Source organism: Numenius arquata, chromosome 9 (genome assembly GCF_964106895.1).
Source record: "Numenius arquata chromosome 9, bNumArq3.hap1.1, whole genome shotgun sequence".
Classification (NCBI taxonomy): Eukaryota; Metazoa; Chordata; class Aves; order Charadriiformes; family Scolopacidae; genus Numenius; species Numenius arquata.
The window spans coordinates 26,528,057-26,553,156 of record NC_133584.1 but is presented as its reverse complement, the minus strand read 5'-3'; the positions used below and the strand labels follow the sequence as shown (position 1 = coordinate 26,553,156).

General features: G+C 39.9%; 2 protein-coding genes across 2 annotated transcripts in view; one reads left to right on the top strand and one right to left on the bottom strand.

The window, feature by feature from the left end:
• The window catches only part of GIGYF2 (GRB10 interacting GYF protein 2), a 61,948-nt gene that overhangs the window by 15,913 nt on the left and 20,935 nt on the right, over positions 1-25,100 (top strand). Inside the window, exons 5-7 of the mRNA XM_074153611.1 lie at positions 1,482-1,593; positions 2,259-2,299; positions 23,355-23,534. Coding sequence (XP_074009712.1) covers positions 1,482-1,593; positions 2,259-2,299; positions 23,355-23,534 — 333 coding nt within the window. The remainder of the gene's footprint in view (positions 1-1,481; positions 1,594-2,258; positions 2,300-23,354; positions 23,535-25,100) is intronic.
• Positions 7,765-9,771, bottom strand: KCNJ13 (potassium inwardly rectifying channel subfamily J member 13). The gene is made up of 2 exons (XM_074153316.1): positions 9,294-9,771; positions 7,765-8,387 (listed from the first exon to the last, which is right to left on the bottom strand). Exons 1-2 carry the CDS (start codon positions 9,769-9,771, stop codon positions 7,765-7,767), a joined length of 1,101 nt encoding a protein of 366 aa, XP_074009417.1.

Below are 25,100 nucleotides of genomic sequence, written 5' to 3'. Positions count from 1 at the left end.
TACCCTGCAGCCTGTGCTGCCTGATAGGAAGTCAGTGTGTATTTGAGGAGCCTGACTGCATTACCTGGGGATCACTTATCTCTTTCTCTGCTTGGAAAGCACCTTTTTTTTTTTTTTTTAAAGAGATGTGGTATAGAATAGTAGAGAAACTGTTTCAGCTGCCTTAACTATTTAAATTTTTTTTAGAGCCTCTTTTCATGAGACACTACAATTCTGATCCACCCAGGAATCTTTAGATTTTAGATGTAGAGGCTTGTTATCATTTCTGTCTTCAGAAGACTGTGGAGACTGGAGTCCATTCTCAAGGTGTTTATTTCTTGTTCCATTTGGTCCTTCTGTCTTACTCCTCCAGATCCCTGGCCTGGTTTGCACCTAATCCTTTGAGGTATTTGTTTTCTTGAAGCCAGGAAGAAAGAAATATGAAAAGATTGAGGTTCGTGATGGTTTCACAGCCAAGAATTCCCTTTATCAGGTGCTTTTTAGGTTCTTGGACTTGACTATAGAGCGTGCACGTGTATGTAGGCAAGGAATTACCCTGACAGCCAGCTGATTGATGTGTTTCACTTGTGTGTCTTCTTGCCATGAGATCCTCGAAATGCTTCATTAGCTGATAAAAACCTCCCATGACTTCTGTTGTAGCACTTTGTGAAGCAGTGTTTATCTTTTGTATATCTGGAAACTTCACCCCAGCCATTAATCTAACCAGTGCTGAAAGCTATCTTGAAGGTCTGGGGATGTGCGTGGGTGTTGTTTTTCTGTTGTGTTTTTTTCCTTTTTTTCTTTTTTTAACCAAACACCCCACGCTTACCCACATGCTGAAGATGTGCCTCAAGATGCTTTGCTTGAGGATACATCTGTAACTCTTTGGCTTGAGGCTTGATACTTGGTATCCGCCTACGGAGGATCATTTCTTGAAAAAGCAAGGAGGATAATTTTTTATCCTGTAGCTGTTGGTGTTTTTCATGCTGTCCTGCCTATACTTGTCCTGTCATCCTTCTTTTCTCCCCACTGCTCTGCTGGAAATCACTGGAACTGGGTAGTGGTGAAGCTTCCTTCTCCCTTATTAACCTTGACAGCAGTAATTATGAGTACATCTGCAGTGCAGTACCACTATACTGGATTCCACTCTTAAAAGCAGTCTGGTCTTTGAGTGTAAAGTACACATGGGCTGCGTGGATGTTGGGTGAACAGTGTATCCTTGTTCGGTAATTTCTGTTGGGTAAGAATCTGTTTTCTGCGTTTTTCTGCATAATATTTCAGAATTGTTTGCCTGTTCTGTCTGATCTTGTGCTTCTTGATAAGAATTTTTACATAAGACTTTTTCTTCGGTCTTTGTTGCTTTTTCCCTTTGCCCCAGATAATTTCAATGGGGCTTAAGACTGCAAGATTAGTTAACAGGGACACCAGGAAGGGGAAACCTACCTGATTCTTTCAATTTCTATTATTATTTGTACAAACACTTGTGTTTTTTGTCTTTTCAGGCAGAGGCCGAGGAGAAAGCGGTTTCTACCAAAGAAGTTTTGATGAAGTGGAGGGTGGATTTGGGCGAGGAGGGGGCAGGGAAATGCACAGATCACAGAGTTGGGAGGAAAGGTAACAGAACTCAGACCCTTAAAGTTTTTTACACACATCTGCTTAGCTTCCATTTGTGCCTTTTGACTTCATATAAACATTTTAGGAAAGTTGATTAGGTGTATCTGTGTGTGAGTGGAGTATCTGAATTTCTTAGATGGATTCAACACAGTAATGTTTTTAGAAACTCAGGAGCAAGTAGAAGTATTTTTGCAAACAATTTTTCTGCTGAGTTCCTGGGAAGAAGGAACTAATTTAAAAAAATATAAATTATGACAGTTGCAGTGGAAATGATGGGTGAAAATATGGATTGCTAAAGGATTTGCTTCAATTTTAGTCTCAATGTTGTTGACAGTACTTAGGATCACATTTCAAAACATACCTAGGTGCCAAAGACTGTGTGTTTATCAGTGTTCCTGAAAATTTCAGTTGTCCCTTGGACCTTTAAAGATACTGCTCATCAAGCTCTGAGGTTAAAAAAGCCCTCTGCCAAGTAAAAAAAAAAAAAAAAAAAAAAAAAAAAAAAACAAAACAAAAAACAAAAAAACCCCAAAAAACCCCAACACCACCCCACCCCCCACCCCCCTCCCCCCCAAAAAATAGAAAAAACCTACAATAAACCCCATACGTAGAATGAGAGGAGTAGTTCCAAAACCTTATTTGAAACTTCTATTCTGCCTTTCTAGGGGAGACAGACGCTTTGAAAAACCAGGGCGAAAAGATCCAGGTATGGTTCTGTTACTGTATGGGCAGAAAATGGGAGGGAGGAGCAGGGTGTGTTTTGGGGAAGGGGTCTATATGTACATAAACCTTTCTTATTGCTCCAAATATACTGTTGATACAAGGTTCATGATACTGTGCCAGGTTACCTATGTGTTCCCAAAGTGGTGTTGTTCTTATTTTGTGTTGTTTTCACTATTAGACTTTTAAATGTTTTAGATAAGAAAAATCTGCAGTAAGTAGGTTCTGTTTATTCAATTAAGATGTGATTTCTACAGCTGGAACTACATTCCTGTATCTCTGTGAAAGGAGTCTTTATGGTTAACAGGTGTGATGTGGCAATATGCCTTTTCAGTGCACCTTTTAAACATTCCTGGCATGTGCAGTTTTGGTACCTGGGACTTCTGGACCATGTGAACTGTTAATTTTTTTGACTGCTTGCTAGTGTGAGGTAGATCTCAGCAGCAATATTTTGAGGTTCCCATGCTGATGGATTTACTGTCTGTCAAGTTAGTTTAAGTCATCATAGAAATCTTCTGTTTGTTCAGGTTATTGGGTTATTCCTCTCCTATTCTGTTTTTTAAATGCTTCACACTGGCCAACTTCAGGCAGAGTAGAGATCCTTAATTTTGACCCAGTATGTCTGTTTGAATGTTCAGCTGACCTTGGAGTGGGTTGTCATCTTGAAGATGGAATGTACCCACTCTATTCTGAGTGCTAAGAACATTCAAGCTCTCTTCTAAAAACTTACACTACAAGTCAATGATTCCTGCTTGGTGGGACTGTGCGTTGATTGTTCTCTGGTGTGACCTTGCTCTTTCTCTGTGACATGTTTCCACATGCATGTACTACCACATCTGTGCTTAGTGAGATCTGTGGTACTAATAAAAGCTTGCCAACAATGAGTCTTGCTGCTTTAGGACCCAGAGAATCTTTTGGTCTTTGAATATCCTCTGTAGTTGACATGTTGATAAAGCATAGGTCAGAAAAAACAGTTGCAGGTTGGATTTCAAGACAGACAAACCCAAAGAGATTCAGTTGCAATTAGAACTGCTGCTTAGCTGCCAATATTTTTTTGGGGAGAGTAGTGTAAGTTTTTACCTTAATAATCTTCCAGATTATCATGGTGGATCATGCCTTGGGAGTCTTAAATTACCATGTTTGCTTTAAAAGCCCTCCCAATCCTCTCTCCATGTATGAATTGATTTTCATGTATTGTAGAGTGCTTTTATTTTTCTGTTTTTTAAGTTGAAAGACAACACAAACCTAAGGGGTTACTTGTTCTTGTGATGAGATTGTTTCACTTCCAGATCCAGACTATAGAATGTACCACATTTCTGATTAAGACTGTGATAAAACGCTGCATGCCAGTTTAGGATGAGATGTGAGATGTCCTTACTGAAGCTGACTTCTGCCTGAACGTGGGGGGTTAGTGCTTCAGCTAGTATAGAGCATGTGTTGTTTGTAGCAGCTTCTAGTGATCGGGACCCTGGAGTCTTCTCTGAACCATTTTCTAGAGGAGCTGGTGTCCCCATGTGCGTTATTGGAAGTCCTGGTTCATTGTGAGGAATAACATGCTTATTCTCAAATCATCATCGTCATGAGTGCCTGATTGCTCCTCTTGAGTCTCTTGTTCTATTTGTCTTCTAGTTTGATCTAATTTGGCTAAAAGCTCTGTACCACAGTATGATAGAGGCAAGAGACCTGCAATTTTTCTGAAGTTTTAATTAAAAAAAGAATTGTTTAAACATAGTAATTTGTTTGCATATGGCTGTGTTAGAGATTAATGTCCCAATAAGTGGGAGGACTATTTCTCTCCTCTTTGCCTTCAAAGAGAAATGAGGTGGAGAGCACAAAATTATTAACAGAAGGTGTTGGTCTGTTTTGACTTGAGCCTCGATTAATAAACAAATAGTTACTGTTATGTAAAGGCTTTCCAGTGACAAAATATTTTGGGAATGAGGTAGGGATACAGGTGTGTGCCAGAAGAAGCTCTGTGTTAATACCAAGCAGCAGTGAAAGCAGAGAGATCAAGGAGTGAATTGACGTACAGTTTGTAATTCAGGCTGACAGGCTTTAGCAGACACATATATTGGGTTCTGTTACCCTGGTTAAAACTCGTTAATTTAGGTTTTTATTCTCCAGCTTTATGTGCTTCAGTTTTCCATTGTTCTTTCATAGGGCCTTGGATTAGCCTCAAATTACATAATTTACTGGGTTGCCAGCTTTTTCATATTCCTTGTTCTGGGTGATCACATTACAGAATTAATAACAGATCAAATATTAAACTCTTCTGGGCAATCATAATGGATGACAATGCAAGGACCCTTCAATTAAAAGTCATGAGATTAAAAATAATAGACCTTCAACAGAGAATTACTTTGCAAATATGATCAATATGCCGTTCTTAAAAAATTAATGATAGTTTTTTCAGCGCTCGCAACAAGTTTGCAAGGTCACATTTGACTGATTCTCAACATAAACAATGTCTGTTCCTAATTTCAGTATGCAAAGTGAAGATGCACAAGGTATTTGCGAGTTTCTGTTGCAGACTGTCACAGCTCTGACAGACTTCATTGAGAACACAAATTGCTTCTGGAAGGCTGAGGCCATTAGCAAAGAAAATGAGCAAGTTGTTTTCTCGATCATGGCTGTCTTTTAGAACTGCGCAAAAGCTGCTTAATTTTCTGTACAGCCCCTTGACTAATACCAGCTTAGTAGCTGAGGGGATTTGATTAGTTACCAGCAATTACACACTGGTAGTAAATAATTGTAATGTAGATTAAACAAGACATTTAGAAAGTCAGTTGTGGAAGCTGATTGAGTGCTGTTTAATGTGTATTTTTTGGTTAGGTTTGGAAGGCTTGAATATAAAAAGGGTGTTTAAATGACTATAAAATGTTGACTTTATTTGAATTGCATTTTCCTTTACTCTGGCTTGTTTTTCTTCCCTACCTCACTAGCAATAAGTGCATCCAGAGAAGGTTCATCACTAGGTTGCTCTTGAAATGTTAGTCAAAGCACAGATCAGAGCCCATCAGCAATTTTTCTAGGCTTGTATTGCAATTTGGGCCATGGCATATTTCCAGTACTTTATCAGACCTCCATGGTTCACCAGGGCTCTGGAGCTGTAGAAGCAATAGGGGTGTCTTGTCTACCCCTTGTTCTGCAGCTGTTCTGAATTAACTACCCAGTTGTGTTTGTCTGTCTAATCTGCAGTAGTCTTCAGCTTTACATTCCAAAATGTAGTATTTGAAGATTGCATTTAGTGTATACTGACCATATTTTTCTTTATACTTGCTGTTGTACCCCCTTTTAACCAAAATCTATAAATAGAAAATGATTTAAAAAAATAGGACAACTTTAAAGTATCAAGTCATTTAGAAACCATAAAAACCAGTCCACACTTTGATTAGACGTTAATTGAAATTAGAAATAGCCTTTTATGGCTTTGGCTCTAAATAGTGAGATTATATTACCATTATGTTGGGATTATGCATCTGAATTTTAGAACAGTTGGTTTGTCTGAGACTGGACTATATGGGATATGGGGGAAAAAAAACAGTATCTCACAGAGAATACTTCTCTTTTTTCCTAAATTATTTCAGACTTGACACAGGAATCTGCTGTACTGCTCTTGCACTGGTTCTTAATTTGAAGGACTCTTCTCAATGTTCTATATTGGTAGAGAAGGTAGAAATAACACTTGCAAGAAATACTTAAAAATTATTGGATACTGCTGTCAGGGTGGAAAAGTGATCTTTAGATTGCATATGGGTCAACAGCCGAGAAAAGTAGGGATGAAGGCAAAGTGTGGTGTTCTCCAAGCTCTGCAGTATTCATGAATGCTCTTACATAAAATTACATTTTAAAAAAGAGGTTTTGAGAGTGTCTGTAATAAAACCAAATCTGTCTGAGAACTGGAATGTGGGGAGTCAATACTTGAACAGTTTTGGCACGAGAGCTGAATTGCAATGAAAACATGGGCCTTCTACCTTGTTCCTCCTCCCCGTGTGAAATGCTTTTGTGGGGCTGCTTCCCATTTCCCTAAAACAAAGCAGCTTTTGGCTAATTTTTTTTTCGGGTTGTGAACATCCTTCAGTTTGGGGCTTGAGGAGAATTCAGTTAAACGCTATCTCATCAGATCATTTCAGACCGTTTCTCCTGCTGCTGACCACTTCAGTGAAGTTAAAAGGAAGCATATTTGGTAGTGTATTATGCTGTTGTCAATGAAAGTTGTTATTTATGCCATCTGGGTTTCTGGGAAAGTCTCTTACCACTGGAAGATAACTTATACTTTATTTTGATAATTGACTGTTCAACTATGAACACGTAATAGGCACTGCTTTTGTTGAGAGCTTGGAAATAATTATCCATCGTTCTGTTTATCCTTTAGCTTCTTAAATTATTTAGGAGCTTTGGAACAGTGTCTTAATTGCAATAGCTTTGTGAGGCACTTAAATACAAAAGTCTCATGTATAGTTTGTTTTAATTTTTTTATTTTAAAATTGATTCAAGTGTCTCTAAATATTTTTGTGCTGTGTGTACAGGCAAACATTGATATTAAAAAGCATAAAATAAAAATGGATGCAGTTCTACTTCTTGTGTACATAGTGCATCCTTCTGGGTCAGATCTACTTGAGACAAGCAGCGCAAAGGTGAGAACATGTGGAATGCATAGTCCTTTTAAAAAAAGTACGTTAATTCATTTAGAATAGTCTGTTTTCCACTGCTATATAATTTATTCAGTGTTTCCAAATATGAAAAAATTTCCACTGTAGCATTTGTCACATATATCAAGATTTTTTTTGATAGTGTCTTGAGATGTTCTCTTATTTGGCAGAGTGAAGAACTACAGTTAGTATTTACAATTTTGCTTAATAAGCACAGCAGGAGTGCTTTTCACTGCCATGAGAGATTGGCAGTACTTTCTAAGAGTGAATTCAGCCATCTGAAAACTGATAGAACTCTGTATCCCTAAAGAGTTAAGAGAACAGAAAAATTAGGATCTTGGATGAACAGAGTTGCGTATCCCATAACTAATATATTTACCGAATGATCCCATATTGGTTTTGACTGAGATTTTTCTTTTGCATTGTCTGTTTTGTCACAAGCTGGTTAATTACGATTTTGGTCAGCTTTGGGAGTTTTGAAGGTCTCTCCTTTCAGGGTCAGTGCGGCTTTAATCATAGTCTAGTGAATTCAGCAGGTAGCTCTTTTAATTTCCGAGAATTAGTACTGTGATTCTTGTACCTGCCTTTGTCCTGGGTGGTTAATCCAGCCTCTCCTCAGCTTCCATGGGCACCCCAGTTCTCTTTATTCTGTGTTTAATGTTGTAGTCAAAAGGGTGGGAGTACAAGAGAAAGATCACTAGAAGATGGCAGGGCAGGCAAGGAAGGTAGGTTGTAAGTGGAACCTGAAAGTTTAATGTAATAATAATTATAAAAGCACAAAGTTCAAAGTCTGTTCTCTCTATTCTGTGAGGCCAGTCTCGGAGAGCTGGAAGCTGTCGGCGTGCTGTCCATTGATGCGGATCTCCTTGTCAGTTCTTTTTGGACTCTTTGAGCCAGCTGCAGCTGGGAGCTCGGGAATAGTCTTGTCAAAATTCTCCATCTTGATCTGATATTCACCCTTGGCATTGCGGGCCAGCATGGAGGTGAAGCGATGGTACAGCATGATCTCTGAGGGGAGGTAGGATGTTCTCCTTTGACACATTTCTCCTGTGCCCTCCTGCACAGCTGACAGAAAGACGACCAGCTCAAAATGGTGAGCAGTTTCTCTTTGGAGGAGAGCAGCCAGGGGGCTGGATGGAGTGATTGAATGGTAGTAGGTCAGTGGAAAGACAAAAAAAGGGCACTCATCCAAAGTAACATTGTCTAGGTGGAAGTCAACACTAGTTTGGTGCAGCTGCCCATTCTCTTGTTCTTGGTAAAGTATAGCAGAAATCTGGACACTAGTCAGTGGGCTGGAGCGTGTGTTGGCCACCTGGAACATAAGGTATGGCTTCCCCTCGGTGTGTGTCACTACAGCAGAGCGGGTGAAGCGGATGGAGAATGCCCGATTCTTTGGTCGGGCGATCTTTGCCACAAAAGCACCTGTATCACAGAAAAGAACAAACTGAGTCGGAGCGCTGTGCCCAGGTTGGTTCCCGGCAGCCTCTGAGCTCTGAAACAGTCCCAAGGAACAGAAGCAGGCTTGGGTGGACATGGTCTTTCTAGCCTCAGCCTGCATGCTTGAAAACTGCTAGGCTGGCATCACACTAACCCATTTTTTGTTTAAAAAGCATAGTTTTCCTAAAACACTTTTTCTACAGTATGTTCACTTACTAATCTTTGGAGAGTGAACTGTAGCTGCAGGAAGGAGAGCTGTTAGCTTGCTCCAATGTACTGTAATTGGTAATAGTACCTGATCTTGGTATGCTACCGCTGGAGAAGCTCACTCTTAATACACAGTAAGCTAGCCTGTGTACTTTTAAAGTCTATTGAAACACTTTAAACCTGAAAGTTATTTTAAATAATTTAAAATATCTCAAAATAGCTGTGACGTCGTAGAAATTTTCATTACATCAAGTACCGAGGAACACTTCAACACTGAGTTAAAGATCAACCGTAAACCTTAAAACTATTACTCAAAACAAATTGACTTTAAATATTGTAATTGTAAATAAATAATGTAATGTAAATATTGTATTGTAATGGAAAAAACTTAGAGAGGTAATGGTATAAGAAATAAGTGATTGAGAGTGATAAATGGGGAGCTGTCACAAGTATTGTCCAATGAATAGTGGAACTCTCAAATCTGAATCTTGATATCACCTAATTTATGTCTTTTGTTAATGAAAGATGTCTAGCACTTACTGCTACAGAGCTGAAATCTCATCATCGTAGTGACTGGCTTAATTGTTCTTTCAGATAGCAATATAATCACTATTCGTTTCTAGCTCCATTTTTTTTAATACCTGTTATACCTGTTCTATCTAAAGATTAAATATGAAGGATTACCTGTGATGAAGGCTTCCAGCATGAGCCCCAGGACCATCTGTATTGCAAGCAGCGCGATAGCACTGGGACAGTCCCCGCTTGGGAACATAGTACCGTAACCGATTGTGAGTTGCGTCTCCAGTGAGAAGGAGAAAGCAGCTGTAAAACTGGTGATATACTTGACACATATAGTGTGGTTGTCAGGTGGAGCATCGTGGTCCAGCTCCAGGTCCCCATTCATCTCAGCCAGCAAATACCAAAGCACTGCAAAGACTAGCCAGTGAATGACAAAAGAAGCAGAAAAGACAAGCATCATCCATCTCCAGCGCATGTCCATTAGTATTCCCCATGCGTCTCGCAGGTAGGCCAGACCTTTTCCTTGGGCACCATCCATCTGGAATGTGCTGTGCCCATCCTTGGTCACCATCCTCAGGTATCTTTGGGTCAGGAGGGGAGCACTGGATTTGGTGTTATTGCTCTCTATCATATCTGTTGTCATCTTCTAGAAAAGAGAAAAAAGGAAAAAATGTGATAGAATGCAGCATATTTGGATTTTGCCTAACGTTCACAGCTTTTGACACATCAGCAGGGGTTGAAATACTGCAGCCAACAAAGGAAGGCTTATACATTGCAATCCAGAGAAGATTAAGTCAGGAGCCTGGAGAGGAATTTACCACTGTTTGTGGTAATACTTGGCTAAAAAAGATTAAGTTCAAAAATCTGACTACTTCTCAAATTTTCCCTGCGTAGTTGTTTAAATATAACTTTCGTACTTTACCTTCCTAAATTTACATTTGAGTCACATGCTTTAATTCTTTAGGGGTGAGTAGGATGGGATTAGGCATACTATATCTGAAAAGAAACTGAATTTTGTCTGATTATATCAGTTTTTGTAACTTCTTTTAAGCAAAGTATACTAGTTTACCAATAGTACTATGGAAATATTTATTGTAGTATTTTTCTAACACATTTGTGCATTTTTAGGGGAACACTGTAGTTTACCTACTAGCGCTTTCAGACTTTTCTAGGTCAAGAAATTACTCCTGTCTGTGCCCACCGTATCCAGTTAAGCAGAATTACAGTATTCAGGGCAGAGGTGCTTCTGTGAGTCTGAGGCTGTTTATGTAAGGACTGGGAAAAAAAAAAAAAGGGCAGGAGACCAATACTGAAAATATTCTTTGATATATTTTGAAGTTTAGTCTGTCTGAGCAGTGTATTTCTTACTCGTGGCCAGATGAGAAAATAGGACAGCAAGTGTGTGGGAATTAGGGGGTGAAGGTGGAATTGCAAACGTGGGAAGCAAAATAGATACTTGTAGGTATTTGCCATGTTAGGCTGCTTTGTTTGCTTTCAAACTTGCCAAACTTGTCAGAAATGCTGAGTATCTTTTGAAAAGACACCGGACACACAAGTCTATAAATTTTTTAAATGTTTATGAATGTTTAAAGTTCACCTGGGAGAGACTAAAATAAATAGGAGCTCAAGTAAAATAGAGACTTCACAATGTGTGCAACCGACTTAAGGTTGTGAGCAATCTTGTTTATAGAACAAGATTGTATTTTAAAGAAAAATGTGGATTCTGTAAGTCATAATTATACATGGAGGATTTAGTAAATTTTATGTGTTTCTTATCAATTTTGACCTTTCTCTGAATTATGACTGTTTCAGTATATAATACAAGTGTACAAACAGGCTAGAGGAATGGGACTTTTCCCGCACGAGTGCTGCCTTAGTTTTATCTTGAAACACATTAGATCTAAGGTTCCTGAACTTCAGAATGAATTTGAAAGGTAAAAAATTTTCCTGTGATATTTGATCCTGTAAGCCAGCGGTTCTCATGACTCTTTACTTCATACCAAACTTTAGTCACTACAAAACATTCATTCTTTTACTTGTGGCTTATGCCTAATGAAGTAAGAGAATTGACATCACAGTGACTATTTAGCTAGATGTTCATTTTTCTTTCCTTCTGTAGGTTCTCAGAGCCATCCAGCTATTTCTCCTACCCATGCTATAGTCAAAGAAGGTAGAGTAGATGACGGTCTAAGTGGAATTTAGCAGTTTTCCCCCAGTTTTTATTTTCCAATTCACATGTCCTAGAACGAATATTTCAAAACCACTCCCCAAGCCAAAGAATACAGTGGACTTTCTGAGAACGTCCTGGTCAGTAGTACCAGGACATACTTTTCTTGGGGGATTCTGATCATAATCCGTTCGGTTTATGACACCACCCCTTATCTGAATTTGGTCTACTGTATAGTTCTCTAAATGACAGTTTTCAGTCTTGCTGCACTGTTACGGGATTTACAATAACCTGAATACAATTTTAAATGTTTCAGGAACCAGATCATAGAATGGTTAGAGTTGGAAGGGACCTTGAAGATCATCGAGTTCCAACCCCCCTGCCATGGGCAGGGACACTTCCCACTAGAGCAGGTTGCTCAAAGCCCCATCCAGCCTGGTCTTGAACCCCTCCAGGGATGGGGCAGCCACAGCTTCTTTGCGCAACCTGTTCCAGTGTCTCACCACCTTCACAGTAAAGATTTTCTTCCTAGTATCTAATCTAAATCTCCCCTCTTTCAATTTAAAACCATTACCCCTCATACTATCTGATGACTAATGATTTGTCTGTAGAGCAGAATCCTTGTGCTAAGATTTAGTGCTTAGATTTAAAGAGCCCTTCTGGATACTTTGAAGGAAAATGGGCATATCTAAATGGGAAGGATGATGGGGACCATGCTCAAAATGAGCTGTGGACAATGCCTTGGATTTATCATCTTTAAAATAAGCTGTACTCGCAAGAAGCGCTCCCTTGTTTGAATAGAGGAGAACGCTCACAGAGCAAAGTGCCTCTGGCTGTAAACCTCATGCATCCTTGAAAAAAAAAACAAAACCAACCAGTAACCTAGGGAGTTTGTGTAAATTTTCATGGTACTTTGAGAGCAGCATCTGCCTCAGCCTCCAAGTAATCTGGGTTTGCAAAACAAGCATGTGCTGTGAGAATGAATCTGATACTGACTGACTGGTGACAGAAGACTTTTCTACAGTGTTTTACATATATACGTTAAGTATGTTTTTCTTTCTCCTCTTAACATGGTACATTTTTCTTGGCTACAGTTCAGATCTTCCACACCTTAGCACTAAGGTAGTTGAGCACTGCAGACTTCACTCAGAGCAAAACGCTATCAGCATTGCGGGGGTCTCGATTTTGTTGATTAAGGAGCTTTCTGGAGTTAATGTTGACTTAGCTCTGAAAAAAAAAATATCAGTTGGTGGTCACCATCAGGTTGTTTGGAATCTTTTCTATGGGGGAGGATCCATTACTGACAGATTTCGAGGGTTCTTGAGAAAGAGAAACCTCTGTTAGCCCTAGCAGCATGTTTCACAACAGTCCTTGTGTCTCTGCTCCCTAAGACTCCCAGCAGGGGAATTTGCCTGCTAAGGTTAACCAGGCTACTGCTCTCGTCTCTTTTGAGGACCGTTTAAAATATTAGGTATCTAATTAGATGGCAGGGATAGCATTGGAAGTGTGTAAGCTGGAGTTCCAAACCTGGTTTTTTTGCAAAAGTCACGAGTCTCGGCTTCTTGGGGCGAGGAAAATGGGTAAAAACCCCTGCAAATAAGCTCTGAGAGCAATGCAGTTGGTTCAGAATAAGAGGTGAAAGAACTGTCCTGTGAGAAATAGTTTACTTTGGGCTGGAGGATCGACCCTTTCTATTCTTAAAAGAAGAGTTAACTTAAGAGTAGATGTGACTTTGAATTTAAAAAGAATTATTGTCTTCTGTCTACTCTTTCCTTGCCCATTGTAGTAAAAAAATATAAATACCTTTTTTCCTTGTTAGTGATAAATTAATGAAGTTATAAAGTACAATTTGGACCATCTGATCCCCTGCCCGGCATGGTCTTTGATGTCCCCACATTAATCCCAGTTTCAAACAGTGTATGTTTTAGGAAAGGCATTCAACTTTCCAGAATTTTGTTTTTTCAAGTCATTGTTTGTTGGAGAATACTCGTCTCCACTGCTAAATACAGACTGTGTTTCTAATCCAGATTTGTCTAATGTCATCTCTTAACCTTTATGTTATGCTGTTTGTCTGGTTTTGCTTTTCCTAGTTTCCTGACTTGTGAAACTGTTGTAGCTTTGGGGTATTCCTTCTCCCTCCATCTCCCAGCTGATAGCCCTTGACTGGAAAGACAGGAACTGTCAGAAATCACTTTTCTAAACCTCCTTTGGCATGTTGACCAGTCTTCTATCATGCATTCAGTGTGTCTGATCCTTCCTGTTTCCAGTCTATTGAAAAGTAAATGATTATCACCAGTTCCAGTGCATGTGTCAGTTCTTAGCGGTTTTTAATCTCTTTACCATCACTCTCCCTCATTCTGGATTCTTCTATACATTCTACATTCTTCTAAGACGAGTCAAGGTAGAGTGAGTGTTACCTTTTTAAATCAAAGTCACAGTTTCCCTTTTCCTAGCAGTCAGACAGGTTCTAAACTGACCTGGCTTGCTAATGATTTATGTGTAATAAAACTTTGCCTTGCGGCTCTAGGATATTGCTTGCATTTCTGAAATTCATGATCCAGCACCCTGATCTCCCACGCTTTGCCTTTCTGATTGAGATCATCTTCCTTGTGTTGTAACAGCTCTTTGTTCCATTGCTTCATGCCACCATGTTTCTTTCGCCTTCTTCCCTCTTGCTTAGCCTTTCTGTTGACAGCAGAAGCTCAGCTGTTAAGAGCCTGGTAGGTTTGCAGGGGGACCCATTTGCAGCAGCGTCTTCATTTGTTTCCCTTCTCAGTTGAAGGCATTTGAAGTGACACTTCCAGCTTGTGTTCAGCTCCCTACACTAATGCACCTCTGCAACCCTCTGAGGAGCCTGAATGCCTTTGTGTGGAGCTGTGTTCAGGGGAGACTTCTGCAGTGCTGCCCTACCTGTCCAGCTTCTACTCTTAACTAAATCTTTTCTAATTGACCTTAGAAGGGATTTGAGGTGGTTTATAGTGCACTGCTTCGTTGTGATAGCAAAGTAGTCAAGAGGACCTGCTCTTTGCTGGGAATAACTGCAAAAACTGCTTACAACTGTAGCATAACTTGAAGATTCATTAGAACCCAGGTGGTGCTGGCATGTCCCTCTGGGGGGGGGCTTTACTTCACCTGGCTCCACATAATCTTGGTGTTTAGATCTGAAACGGGTACATCTCTGTTCTCAAAGCCGTTATCATTGAGATGTATTGCTACTCCTGCACTTTGCAACAAGAGCAAAGTTAGTTTATCACTTTTTTTTTTAAAGGCACTTTCATGCTATTAAAATCTCAGTATTGTTATTTTTAGATTGAGTGACGATCCTTGAGGTGCTCTGACATTAATAGTAGGAAATGAAGGCTTTTCAGTATTGGTGGCATGACTGGATCATGTAACTTACATTAGGGGACAACCTTAGAAATATCAGAAGTAATTCAGTTATTCTAACTGCTTTGGTTGAAAGCTTATGCTGCAGTTGTTAGTCGGGTAGTTAAAATTTCAAACATGTTTGTCCTTTAGTTTTGTAGCTAATGCCTCATTGAGATGAATAGGAGTAGTTTTGTGACAAAACTGTTTCTTCCAAGCAGTCTGCAGTATTAAGATAACGGTTTTCAGGACTTATTACATATATAAGTAAGTCTTGTAAAACCAGGAAATTTAATTTGTTGAGCCGAAGTCATACTTCTTAAAGGAAGTGCCACAATGTATAGGATGCAAGAGCTTGTACTGTTGACCTTCTGAGACAGGGTACACTTAAAAAAACCAAACAACCAAACCCTCCAAAAGTTTGGTAAAATGGGAGAGTAAGTCTTTTTTTTATAGTACAGAAAGCAAAGCTACTTATATACTTGCATTTTGGGGGGCAACTGTGATGCTCTATTTCATTTATAATGTATTTTCACATAGTGTACAGCATGCTGAAAATACTGAGGTTCCATATGAATACTAATTGTTGGTTATGAAGTAGCATCTGAGCGGACCAACTAGTCTGGCCACCTTTAGAGAAGCAGAAAAACTTTACCAAGACTTTGCTTAAATGTTGTTAAAGTCTTTAAAGTACGCTAGTACATATTAAATCCTTACAGAGAAACTTGAATGCAAAATTAAATATTGTTAATGGAGGAATAAATCTAGAGTTAAGAGGTGAGGATATTTGATGTAAGGCTGATCTGCTGCCATCCTTTTTTTTTTTTTTTTTTTTTTTTGGTAGAAGGTGCTGTTTTTGAAGAGCAGTCCTGCCCTGTGTAATGCATATTTCCTAATGGCTTGTCTAGAATGACAGAGCCTTCTGGGATGTCATAGTTGACACTCGATGCCTGTGTGTGGTTTCCTGAGCACTGACACTGGCTCACAATGTGTTCATAAGCACAGTCAGAATGGTTGAAAGCGATTGAAGGTGTGAGAGAGAATTAGAAATGGTAAAAGCAGGCTTGAAGAGGTGAAGCTCATCTCTTTAATTTGTGACGGAATTGAAGTTAAATGCTGAGTTACAATAAATGCAGCAAGAAGGTGAGGATGACTCTTGAAGAGCACTTGGCTGCGTGACACCTGGCTACCTTGGCCGTAGGTTTGCAAGTGCTCCTTGTTTGCAGAGCGTTGCAGAGTCTTTCCAGCACTGTTTATCTTGAAAGCTTTCTGAAAAAACATTGCACGATGACTTTGATTTTACTCTGTATAGTCTGCTAGGACTATGGTCATCTGAGAGAGCTTTTTCTTTTTGGAGAGGGGAATCAGAAACCATTTTAAGATGATACTTAATTTAGCAAGCTTTAGAAATAAAACTGTGCCCTGAAAACAACTTTGATTTCTTTGATTACAGAATGACAGGAAAATTTCTAATTGTACAGTAAGAAAAAAGAAAAGAAGATTGTTTTGTGTACTTACCAGTCTTTGAAGGATTTCTGTGCAGGAGAAGGGAAAAACCTGGGTTCCAGGAGAGGGACTGGGCTGGTCTTGTGTATTGGTCCCAGCACTAGTAAGAAACTTCCCACAAGTGGTTGGTAGAGGTCTTTTTTTTTTTTTTAAAAAAAAAAAAAGTAAAAAAAAAATGGGTTTGTATGTCTCACTCCTGTGTTTATAGTGTCGGGGGGGTTGGTTTTCATCTGAAGCTGATTCGATTGGTCATTTTGCCTGCAGGGGGGCTGGTTAGCTCTGATCATGTGGAAAAGAATGCTGGTTTGTTAGGAGCATTTCTTTACCCAACACAAACCCTTAGCAGCCAAGGAGAAATCCTCACACACTTACATGGAGAAGGGGTGCCTTCCCCCTCACCTCCTTAATAAAGATCATTTTTTAGGTTTGTATACTCTTGAACTTTTACATGAAAGTTAAAAAGGCCAAAATTCCCCTGGAAAAGCTGAATGACAAATGTTCCCGTATCGCTGCTGAAAAACACACACTGTTCTCCGATACTTTCTCCCTAACCAGTGTCAACTGCCTTTTTTTAGGTGAAAAGAGAAACTCTCGCATCTTGCTGCTGCTTGTCCAGTGTCACCCCTTCTCATTAGGGCTCGAGCTACTGAGTGTTGGTGTTAACAGAAGGGTGGGCTGTGGCTAATGGTACAGCCTATGGTCTCTGGAGGGTGTTGTTGAACTGAAGCTTAATGCTGGTCAGAAGATGTAGATCTGGCTGCTTCTCTTCCGTCTCCACAGCGTTCCTTTGTGAAAACATGGAATTAATCACAGGATTTTGCTAAAGCTGAGGAATGAAACAATGCATATTGGGTGGGTTGCTGATTCCATACATTAAACGAAACCACTTGCACTTAAGGTATTTTCTCTCTCATTTATCAAATGAGAAGAGTAATTTAGGGAAGATGTTTCAGCTGAATGACCGCACAGAGTGGTCAGCATGCCGCACTACTAAACTGAACTCTGAGGACAGCTTTGTAATGCAGTAGTATTTCACACTACCCACACCCCCCCCCCCCCCCTCCTTAGTGAGCTGCTGATGTGAGGGCTTTGATCGAACGTCAGATGTAAGAGGATCTAAGAAACAAAGGCTGTGGTTGTTTGCAGGAAAACTACTGAAGGCCTGCTGGGAAAATTATTAATGTAGACTTTCCTGCTTAGGAAACAAAATCCTCCCTCTTTTTTTTTTATTTCTTTAACCTTCCCACCAACCCTAAATTGCAAAATATTAATTCTTTGCTTCATTAGTATGGAACATTTTAATACATGTTCAGGCACAGCACCAGAAATTGTGATAGGCATAGTGTGACCTTCAGAACCAGGGCAAATAATGCAGTGCAAGGGGACTCCCACCGCTGTGGTAAGCCTATAGGACAATGTGACTTAATCCTTGACCCTTCCCTCTATACTGCAGAAAAGTTGTACTGCCACTACAGACAACCTCTTTTATTCAGAAGTAGGATTTTTTTTGTTTGTTTTTTACAAGCAGTATTTTCTTACAAACCATATTTTGTACTGTAGACAGTGTATGGTGTCTGGTCACATGTTTTCTAATCTGATTCAACTGAATGGGTTGAAAATCTGACACAATCATACAGCAGATGAAATAGCTACAGTATGTGATTTCCAGGTGTTGTTATGGAATTAAGCTCTCTTATTAATTCCTTTGAATTTGCTGGTTTGCTAACACTCATGACAGTGAATAATGGTCAATTTAGTGAAAAAGTACGGAGTGATGTGCTTGAGACCTACTGTTGAGATTGAGATTTATATGAAGAGAGAGAAAACGTGAAGCTAGAAATGGGCATCAGAACTTCTGATCCGTCACTGACTGTGGTTACAAGCAAGTCACTTTGCTATGTACATATTCCTATACTGTCCCTAGCGTGTCAAATACTGCCTTAATGAGAAGACAGTCCTTCTTTAGAAACATCGTCTTAGGGCCGTTTGTTTCATTCTTCTGTATCTGGGCAAAGTTATCTGAATTCTTTTAAAAGCACTATAGCTGCAAAGCTTTTTCTCCTCGAGGAAGCGTGTGGTGCGCAGCAGAAAGAAGAGAGCGAGTCGAAGCGCTCAACAGACTCTCCTAGTTTTTCCCCTCTTCAGAGGAAACAGTATTGCTGTCAATCATGGCTTTTCCTGTTTGTTCTCTCCAAACAGTGAGCATGTCATAGGAAACGTGGACTGACAGCATGGAGAACAGAAGTTATTTGCCATTCTGTTAGTAAGTCCTCTTCATAAAACGTGTTGCCACGGGGCGATGTCCCACAAGCCCGGTCTTGTTCTTTGCAGTTCGTCTCCCTTCAGCCCAGCGTTGCACAGCTGTAGGCTTTTTGGGCTGGACACCGCTAGGCTCTATCTGAAGTTTTCTGTAAACACCATTGCTGGCTTTGTGACAGACTTGAACAGAGGTGCCCTTTTATTGCTCCTTCTCTTCAGGAAGTCCAGGCAATTAGTCCAAGGCAAAACCATAGATTGTGTTTTAGGGTTTTTTTCATCCTTAAAACATTGCCAAATACTGACTCTCTGACCTAAGTCATTTCAGCTGAAATGAGTGTTCTCAAATCTAGGAACAGTTCGCAGAGACAAAATGCTAGGATTTTCGAAGTTGTGAATTTAGATGTAAGCTGCCAGGAGTATTCCTGTATGCGGTTTTGTCATAGTCTTTGTCACTTGTGTGGCTAGAATTTTCTGATCCTTAACCTGTGACCGGTCTGTATTTGTGAAGAACTACTTTCATGGCTGGTCTTTCTAATGTTCAAGGTCATCTAATGCCATATCTGTTTTGACACTTACCTTGCTGTCTTTGAATATTGCTTGCTGTGATGTCCTAGTACCAGAAAACTGAAGTATGTCATGATATGCTGCACTTTATCTCTCAATTCCGCTGAAGTGTGGCGTCAAAACAGTCACCTGGTATGACACACTGGAGTGCTGTTATGTTTAGAAAGGTGTCACTTGTGATTCTGAAACTATTCTCAGATGTATATAATACCAGACCCCTTATAATCAATTATTGTTTCTTAGATTTCTAATGCTGTAGAATTTAAAATCAGAGGAGGGGCAGGATCCCACTAGTGTCTGATCTTGGCAAACAGCATTTGATGCTTTGTCACCTCTGTAGAGATGTGTGTTTTAGACCCCAGAGCAGCAAGAGGGGATGTCATTTTCTGCAAGTTCAGAATACAAAACCTGACTTCAGTAGTTCAGTTCTTGGGAGAAAAAGCAGCTGTCTGAAGGAGAAAGAAAACCTGGATTGTCTTGTGTATGCCTATAGCATGTATATCTCTGCAGAGGGGCTAAATTCAGTGGCAAAGTAAACTTCACAATATTCTTTAGGTAACCTTTTTTTTTTCCAAACATTTTTGGAACAGCAGAACCGAGCCTGTAGGCTGATAGCTTGCCAGTGTTAAAGAGCAGTTTCCAGAATCTTAAGTGAATTTAATAGCAATGGAAAGAAATAACATGGTTGTTTTTTTTTCTTACTTGAGTCTAAAAATCTCTGGAATTAATGTTACTGAATGAGCATCAGGTAATAGCTGTGAATTTTGATGAGAAGAATACATACATCTCTAAAAATATTTTTCTAGTCTCATAGCAAATTGAGTAACTTCTTTGTCAGTAACTGTTTTAGTGAGGAAAAATGATTGTCTTGTGCTGCAGAATAAAAAAAAAAAAACGTTTTTCTTCTTTCTTGTAGTATTTTAAAAATAAGTTCAGAAAGAATAAGGCATATTCTGTATCATCTGGGTCTTAGGCTCATCTGGTCTGTTGGATTGCAGCCCTATCCTGGGCCACTATCTCTGTAGCTCTGTTGCCTAGTTTTCTACTATGCGAAGCCCATCCCAGGAGAAATAGTGACCAGCTTCCCTGCACTTCCTGTTACATACTTCTACATGACATTTTTCAGAGGCTTAAATAAATTAAAAAAAAAAAAAACCAAACAAAACCAAACCCAAAATACAACCTGTATTTCCCAGACTTAGATTTTCTGTCTAGCTTGTTGTCTTCCTTTATTTTCTGTGGAGTGTGGGAAAACAGAATGTTGTTCACCTTCATGATACCTTGCCTGTATCAAGAACAGTGTAGTGAGTAGGACCCGAGAGGTGATCGTCCCCCTGTACTCGGCACTGGTGAGACCCCACCTCGAGTACTGCGTCCAGTTTTGGGCCCCCTACCACAGGAAAGACATTGAGGTGCTGGAGCAGGTCCAGAGAAGGGCAACGAAGCTGGTGAGGGGTCTGGAGCACAAGTCTTACGAAGAGAGGCTGAGGGAGCTGGGGCTGTTCAGCCTGGGGAAGAGGAGGCTGAGGGGAGACCTTATTGCTCTCTACAAGTACCTGAAAGGAGGCTGTAGAGAGGCGGGGGTCGGTCTCTTCTCCCAAGTTACAGATGATAGGACAAGAGGCAATGGCCTCAAGTTACGCCAGGGGAAGTTCAGGTTAGATATTAGGAAATATTTCTTTACTGAAAGGGTTGTCAGGCATTGGAATGGGCTGCCCAGGGAGGTGGTTGAGGCACCATCCCTGGAGGTATTCAAGAGAGGAGTTGACATAGTGCTTGGGAATATGGATTAGTGTTGGGTGGTGTGGTGGTGTGTGTGTGGGTTGCGTGTGTGGTGGTTTTGTTTTTGTTTTTTTTGTGTTGTGTTTTTTTTTTTTTTTTCATTGGTTGGACTAGATGATCTTAAAAGGTCCCTTCCAACCTCTGTGATTCTGTGATTCTGTGATTCTGTGATTCTGTGATTCTGTGATTCTGTGATTCTGTGATTCTGTGATTCTGTGATTCTGTGATTCTGTGATTCTGTGATTCTGTGATTCTGTGATTCTGTGATTCTGTGATTCTGTGATTCTGTGATTCTGTGATTCTGTGATTCTGTGATTCTGTGATTCTGTGATTCTGTGATTCTGTGATTCTGTGATTCTGTGATTCTGTGATTCTGTGATTCTGTGATTCTGTGATTCTGTGATTCTGTGATTCTGTGATTCTGTGATTCATCTGCAAAGATTTGTCTGTTCTAGATAAGTAAATTTGCCAACATTGCACCCACCAAATAAAGGGAGTTGAGTGTATCAGGGCTGCCCAGAGAGGTGGTGGAGTCTCCATCTCTGGAGACATTCTAAGGCTGCCTGGACACATTCCTGTCCAACCTGCGCTAGGTGGACCTGCTTTGGCAGGGGGGTTGGACTAGATGATCTCCAGAGGTCCCTTCCAACCCCCGTTATCATTCTGTGATTCTCCAGCAATTTGGAGCCAGTATCACCAGAGACTTCCTGAAATACATGGTTTAAAAATTTTTTTTTCTCAAAGCCCAGCAATCACAGAAGTGGTCTTTAGCCAGATGTCCCATTCGATGAAGTAAATGTATATCTTCAGTAACAACTGAAGGTGTTCCAGTTGCCTTTCTGAGGTCCTCAAGTACTCCTCAGGGTGGAAGAACTCTTGCATCTTACACTGTAGTGTTTCCTGCCTCTCCTGTCTATGTGATAGGTCAAAGGCCCTGCTGTCTTGAAAATTCTTGGAGAAATTTGTTCCTGTCACAGTGGTAAAAGGATTTCATATGAACCTGGAGTATGGGAAACTGGAAGCATCTTGAGTTTTGTACTCTGGCTTGAATTCCACCTGTGTTTTCTCACTCTAGTCCTTCCCTAAAACAATGTGGTTTATCTGTGGTAAATGTGGTAAATCTTCAGCTGGAGAAAGAAAAAGGTTTTTTCCTCTGGTGTTTTGAGATGATAGAGGAAAAACCAGTATCCCCTCTCCAAGATACATGCAAAGTCCAAAGACAACCTGTTTTTCCTATCTCCAGAGTGCAATATCTCTATGTAGGAAGAATTGCTGAGTTCTAAACGGAGGTTTGATATGCCATAGAATTGCAGGTACTGTTTGCTCATTTTTTCATTAACTGAAAAAGCTGCACAACATGAAGAAAAGTGAATGCAATCTCCTATCTGTCCTAAACTAAATTCTTAAAAATGTCCCTTTCCACCCCAGGAAATGCTTTCTTTTGTTTTTCCTGTCTAAGCAAGCAGGCATACTATACAATTTTCACCAAATGTCATCTTATATTTTTGGATTTTAAGAGTCTAAGAAAATTAAATATCTTTCTTTAGCACTTGAATACTCTATATTTTTTTAATATATAACCACACAGTTTCAAGTTAACACTGTTTAATAGTATCAGTGAAGAAGTGGCATCACCATGGTTCCTGTGAGAATTCTAGTGCTACACAGCTAAACATATTTAAAGAAATACACATTCCAGAAGTCCTGGGGCTAGTACTGTTGGTGGTTGGTGTATCTTGTCAGGATAAGTCAATAGTAAAAGCAGCGTGTGTGTCTAACGCATGGTGTATAATGTGAATTCTTCTTATAAAAATATTTGTGACTTCATTAAGTACTTGAGGATTTCACATCCTCATTAGTTTCTCCTAAACTTCTGGTAGACTCGTCCTTGAGCTCGAGCATAGTTGCTTCTAACACTTGATGTGCTTCCCTTGGCTCTCCAGAAGATGGATTCCCAGGATAATGTTAACACTACTATGCTCTTCTTGTTGCGTCCTTAATCCTACTTTAAATTTCAGTCTTTGCTAAAATCATTGCAAGAGATGCTGTACATCATATTGGATTAAATATATAGATCTCATATTCTATTTATTATAGAAGGAGCAGATGTGTTCAGTTTATGTAAAATGTGTGTAATGTTTACAGTCTACTGTATTCCCATTTTCCTTTAATATGAGACTTTTCATGCTACAGCAGTTTATTCTTTCTCTCTGCACACTCTGGCTTCTTTCCTTTTATGCTTCCTTATGTCTTTTAAGCTCATCTTTTCCTCCTCTGTCTTTCCTATCTGTGTTGTAATTTCTTGTATGCTCTGCTTTCTTCTGTTTGTTTGGTTTTGTTTGGTGTTTTTTTTTTTTTTTTTGTCCTCAGCCTTTCCATCTGAAGGCACACAGGGATGTGGAGGGATTTCCTAAATCTGTCTGTCATATGTTTCCTTCTATGAACTTTCATTCTTCTCCCAGGTTCCTGTTACCACTTATTTCTGCTGCATTTTTGCCTCTAAGGGAGCAAGATTTCAACCTTATTGTTTCTAGGTTCCTAAAGACAGGACATAAGTTCACTGGCATGTGTTTTCTTTGCAGTGAGACCAAACTTTGAGGAAGGTGGGACAGCAACGACGGGGAGGAAGCATGAGTTTATACGCTCTGAGAGCGAGAACTGGCGCATCTTCAGGGAGGAACAAAATGGGGAAGATGAAGATGGAGGCTGGCGACTGGCTGGGTCACGGAGGGATGGTGAGAGGTGGCGTCCTCACAGTCCAGGTGAGAGATCTGGAGAAAAATGCAGCCGTGCTTACAGGGAAAGTGCATGGGGAAAGTAGAGGAAGGGAAGGTCGCATAAAGTTTGGGACAAAAATAGGTAAGGATCATGCCATATTGGTCTTTAGTGTTTTGGCATACATGGGGCTCTTGGTCAGAAAATGATCAGCATAAAATTATGTGCCTTTTGTTTTCTTTTTAATGTTTTCAATACCCTGATGTATTTAAGGGACCAATGTTTTTCAGATGTGTGCTTGTCTGTGGTGTGCTCAAAGTGTGTGTGTGTCTGATAAATTAAGGGTTTTTTTTAATAATACTGTTCCTCTGTGGCTGTGATGCTGAGAGAAGTTACCCACATCAGGTAGTGTATATAAGGCTGCAGAGTTGTGCTGACACTAAACCATTGAGGTTGTTGGCATCTTTCTAGTTGTCCAAATGTCTTTGCAGTGACAAGAGGCATCCTTGGAAAATCTCAAAATATTTTGCTCTCTGCATGTTGTAGTTAGTTACAGGATGTCTTAACTCACTAAATTTCAGGCATCTGTTTGGTGTCACTCTCCCCTTCCCTGGCCTGACAAAGTCAATCTCGTTCACTTTTTTCCAGCATTACATTGCTAGATTTGCAAGGGCAATACAAAGCAGAGCTTGTTAGTTGAGTGACGTGGCTGAAACATACAATTTATTTTTTCTCCTCTACTTGGAAAAGATCTAGCTAGTTGTACCTGTTGTGGGGTCTTGGTTTTGGGTATCTTTTGGCTACAGGAGGCTTCTGGGGAACGAAGGGAGGATTGTGGTGGTTCTACTGTTATATCTGCATAGCGAAGCAAAGGAGGTATGGGAAACTTCTGGGGCTGATGTGAATAACTTGTTTTAATTGAAGAAAAGTCACACTTGCTCTTACAATGGGTCCACCACTCTTTTCAACATCCCAAAGGACTTTGAGTACTATAATGGTTGTGAGCAACCATTGTCTCTGTTCCTCATCCTCTCCGCAGCTACGTCTTACTCTGCCCTCAAACAACTGTTTGCTTGTACTAAAATTTAGGAGTGAGACTAAGGCTAGGCTTATCAGATGTTTTCTATTTAGAGCAGGGCTAAGGGGCAAATTTTGAAGAATGTAACTTTCTTTTCCCCAATGTTTGGTCACGATTGTTCATTAGACACTGCTGCTTTGTTATATAGTTCAGATGACATCGGGCCAGCTATGATAGTACCTCATGATGATCAGATGCAGCATGATACTCAGGAGTGAAGTGTTTTGCAAGTACAAGCCTGCATGCTTTAGCTTAAAAGGAAGCACAGACTTCAAAGTTCAGAAGTTCATTCATGTCTTGAACTTTTTTGGAAGATGTCGTGAGGAGGGTTTTGAAAAATTCTTCTTCCTTCCATCATAGGAAATGTTACTGCTTACTTGAATGTTTGCTGTAGTAGACAACTAACAAGTTAGTTTTAGCAGGTATAATAAAAAGCCTGTTCTAAGAATTCTATGAATCTGCAGAGAAGTTGCTAATTTTGAGATGGACTGAGTTGAGAGCTGTATCATACTAGTCCCTCAGCTTTGGTCAGAGC

Bases quoted from the DNA above. Each gene is read 5' to 3' on its own strand.
- KCNJ13 (XM_074153316.1), bottom strand. From the start codon at position 9,771: ATGACAACAGATATGATAGAGAGCAATAACACCAAATCCAGTGCTCCC. The intron at 8,388-9,293 runs GTAATCCTTCAT...TCTGTGATACAG, and splicing joins GCTGGAAGCCTTCATCACAG to GTGCTTTTGTGGCAAAGATC.